The 4,467-nt window shown below is 35.5% G+C and overlaps 1 protein-coding gene across 1 annotated transcript in view; it reads right to left on the bottom strand.

The window, feature by feature from the left end:
* The window catches only part of LOC112504231, a 7,626-nt gene extending 6,665 nt beyond the window's left edge, over nt 1-961 (bottom strand). The window contains exons 1-2 of the mRNA XM_025108166.1: nt 866-961; nt 432-739 (exon numbers count right to left, since the gene is read on the bottom strand). Coding sequence (XP_024963934.1) covers nt 432-739; nt 866-961 — 404 coding nt within the window. The remainder of the gene's footprint in view (nt 1-431; nt 740-865) is intronic.
* Between the last annotated feature and the right edge of the window lie 3,506 nt (nt 962-4,467).

The raw sequence follows: 4,467 nt of genomic DNA, 5'->3' as shown, positions 1-4,467 counted from the left end.
CACCGCTGAGGTAGTTCGTAAATATGATCTACACATGTGGTTTGCTACCACCTCTGAGGTAGTTCGTGGGGCGTTTTTAGGTTTAGTAGTGGCTCAACAATATAAATCATGTGTATGACGTTGTTTTTAAGATATTACTTATAAATTTGTAACCAAGATTGATTCATTTAAAATTATTTTATGCATATAAAACCTGTGAACTCACCAACTCGTGTAGTTGACTCTGTTTTATGTCATGCTTTTCAGGTAGTAAGTAAGTTATGTGGACTCTGGGAGCATTACTTGGATTACATCGATTAAGACAGTTTTTATTGTATTTGAAAATACTTTTGTAACCTTGGAATCCTGTTAAGTCGATGAACTATTTTATTGTGAATCTTTGTAGAATGTGTTTCTCTTAAACTGTTGCCAAGACTCGCTTGTCTGTTAACATTCCGCGTTTCCGCTTTAGTGGGGTGTGACAAAAACCCATTCCTTTTAGCATCTCTAAAAGAAATTGCCAGTCAACTGTATCATATGCTTTCCGAATGTCAATCTTAAAAGCACATTTTGGTTCCCCTTTAGATCGTTGATAACCAACAACTAGTTCATGCATCATTAAGATATTATCAGTGATTTGACGCCCAGGAATGAACGCAGATTGAGCCTTGCTAATAAGAACATCCAAAGAGCCTTTTATCCGTTCAGCAATAATTTTACTGATATACTTTAGCAACACATTACAATAGGCAAAGGGCCGCTAATCAATAACACAAGAAGCATTAGGAACCTTCGGGACAAGACAAAGTAGAGTATGGTTTAGCTGATATTCCAAAGTTCCAGAATAGAAGAAATTATGAATCCCAATGAGAACATCCCTACCTACCACACTCCAAGTCGCTTTAAAGAATTTAGACGAAAACCCATCAGGGCCAGGAGCCTTATCATTCCCAATAGCAAACAAAGCATCCTTTATTTCCATATCCGAAATCGGACGGATTAAGTGTAGAGAATCCGAAATGCCTTGAAAATGAGTAAGTAACGCTTTAGGAACCTCCTGATGCTAAAAAACAGTACCAGCAGCATCCCTAATAGTAGCAATATGGCTCCTATTGCGCTTCTCTTTCATAGCATGAAAAAAGAAGTTTGAATTTCCATCCCCTTCATTGAGCCAAGAGATCTTCGCTTTTTGACGAACCATTTCCACTTGATCATTTCTAGCCTTTTGATATGCTAACAAGAGGTGAGCAATGTCCTCTTTCAGCAAATCATTAAACGGGTCTAGATCACAAGCCAATTGAGCAACCTCAAGCTCTGACTTTAACTGAACCACCCTTTTATCCAAACACCCATAAGAATTTCGGAGTCGACAACAAACCCCTTTCATAGCTTGCAATTTCCGGATCACTCTCTTCATATAAGATCCTCGCTGAGGTTTCATCCACACCTCCTCCGCAGATTTAAGGAAATCCATATGAGAAGTCACAAAATTATCAAACTTAAATCCACGCTGGCGAATACATCGACCAACTTTAAAAGAAAGAATACCCGGAGAGTGGTCGGAGATCCCCCTTGGTTCAAAGAAAACCGAAGCGTCCCCAAATCTTGTAATAAAAGCAGAATTTCCCAAAATACGATCTAGTTTACGCATAACACCGTCACTCCCAGAAGGTTTCTGTATCCAAGTAAATTGGCATCCCTGATACGAAATGTCAAACAATTCTGCCTCTTCCAGACAAAGATGAAACTCCTCCATATCAGAGTTTCTTCTAGAGGAACCCCCCAACCCATCATGACGAAAAAACATTGAGTTGAAATCACCCATCGCAACCCATGCTTTCCTTTGACTAAACGCATGAAATTTACCAATATCCCGCCAAAGCTCACGCCTTTCCACTCCCGTATTACACCCATAGATGAAAGAAATAAAAATAGGATCAAGTTGACCAATAATCCTAATTTCACAATGGACATATAATGGGTTATTACTCCTTAAGGAGTCCAATTGGGTCATAATGACACAAACTAGGTCCTGATTAGTCTTATTAGAACCTAATGGGTATTAAGCGCCACATCTCTCCTTGAGGAGTCTAATTGGGTCAAAATGATACTAAATGAGTCAAAATTAGTATATAACTAGACGTTAATGTGACTAATTGAGGTATAATGGTTCCTAAGGGTCCTTATTGGGTCCAATTGGTCCTAGTAGGAAGAGTGTGCCTACTTCTTTTAATCGAGTCATTCGTATAAAAATGACACTAAATGGATCGTATTTAATCAAATTGGACCCAAATTGGTCTAATAGGCCCATTTCTTTATAAGGAGTCTAATTGGGTCAAAATGACACTAATTGGGTTTATTTAGTTTGATCAGACCTTAATGGATAAATGGTACTAAATCGGTCATGATTAGTCCAATGAGAAGTTAACGAGAGTAAGTGAGGTAGAATGGGTTTTTTTTTGTCCTTACTGGGTCCATTTCGTGTTGGAGGCTATAATAGGCTATTTCTTCTTAAGAAGTCCAATTGGGTCAAAATGATACTATATGAGTCGTAGTTAAGTATAACTAGACGTTAATGTGACTAGTTGGCGTACAATGGTCCTTAATGACACTAATTGGGTAATATTTAGTTTGATCAGACCTTAATGGGTTTAATGAGCTTATTTCTCCAATTTGAGTGTAATTGAGTTACAGTGGTACTAAATGTGTCATAATTAGTCTAATAAGAAGTTAATCAGGGCGATTAAGGTATATTGGGCTTATTTCTCCAATTTGATTCTAATTGAGTTATAATCGTACTAAATGGGTCTTATTATTCTAACCAGACATTAATAAAGGTGTAATATTCAGGTTTGAGATTTGAGTTAAGATTTTTGGACTATATTCATATATATATATATGTGTGTGTGTGTGTGTGTGTATGTGTATGTGTAATTGTTTTCATTGGAAGTAAAAAAACAATTATGGGAAGAAGTAAGTCGGCTGTGTGTCTGCCGCCATATTAGTGTCTCCTCTTACTATAAATAGTAAGAGGGAAGGATGTAAAGGGGTTTTTTCATACTTGCTTCATTAGAAAAGTTTTCTTGGTGAATCATACGATTTGGCAGAAAAGAAGAGAATTCAGAATCAGGATTCCTTGTTTAAGGTGAGTGTTTTATGCTTTGATGTAACAAATGTAAATTGTTGAAATGGTTTTTTATGTTTCATATATTATTTGGATTACTACTGGTTGAATGTTGACCGGAAATCTTCCTAAACCGGTCAAGTGTTGTCCGGTTTGGAGTTAAATCGCCCAAGTGTTGTCCGGATATCTTCCTAAACCGGACAAGTGGTGTCCGGCTATCATCTTAAATCGCCCAAGGGTTAACCGGTGTTTCGTTAACTCGTACAAATCGGGTTAAGTGAATTTTTGGTAAAATTATGCATAACATATTTGTATTCTATACTTAACTAACTTGTACTCTAAACTAGTTTTGTGTTAAAAGTTAAGTTTATACCAATATTGGTGTAAAGTTGAGAATCTAGACTTATAGGGTCAAAACCGCCAAATAATTAAACTTTATATATATATATATATATATATAAATTAAATAAAAAAAAGAATTTTTTTTATATATATACATGCATGCGTGAATGGCGGTGATCCATTCTCACTCTCGTCTCAGTATTTTCTCTCTCTAAAAACTTTCGTCTTCTCTCTAAATTTCACGTCAAGTTAATAAGGGGATCGAGACAACAATTATATATTCGGAATCCACTCTACGAACCCTTCTTAAGGGTATAAGTTTCATTCAGTTTAATTAAGGTGTTTATTTTAGGGTTATTTAGACCGGTTTATAAAYTGTGTTTATATCTAAGTTTACGGATTGATTTTGTCAAAATCATGATATATTTGATGTTTAGGATGCTAGTACTGGTTATATTGATGTAGAAATAAAAAGGGTATATTATAGTTTCAATATGAATAGATTGTGGGTAAATATTTAACCGTACACCAATTGTTCGGTTAAATGTCGGAAGGAGTAAAAATGCATGATTAAGCTTAGGTTAACGACTTTTAGACTTGTTTTACTGTTTAGTATGTTGAAGTATGTTTATAGCATGTAAATGTAGTGAATCATGAAAGTTGGATCATAAAAGTTAGTCGAGAATTACGGAATCGAATTTTACCGACAATGTAACTCCTGTACTTTGACAATGTATAACTCACAAACCGTAAGTCAGATTAAGCTTGTATTTTGCAGTCAGAAAGATCTTACTGCATACTACAACTTATATGAAGAGTCGAAAATCCAGTTATGACTCTAGGTGGCTCGAAACAGTGTGTTTATGGGGCTGTTTACACTGTATTTGGGATTAATTTACAGTTTTGTAAAATTCACATAAAATAGATGGATGATCCAAATGAGATGATTTCAAAAGCAATAGACTAGTATGATACCAATATACAACTTTCATTTAGAAAATATAATCTGGATTGGTCTCTAA

The sequence above is a fragment of the Cynara cardunculus genome, unplaced genomic scaffold (assembly GCF_001531365.2).
Source record: "Cynara cardunculus var. scolymus isolate 2C unplaced genomic scaffold, CcrdV1 Un_Scaffold_4951, whole genome shotgun sequence".
Taxonomy (NCBI): Eukaryota; Viridiplantae; Streptophyta; class Magnoliopsida; order Asterales; family Asteraceae; genus Cynara; species Cynara cardunculus.
The sequence above is the reverse complement of the archived record's forward strand: the minus strand, read 5'-3'. Positions and strand labels throughout refer to the sequence as shown.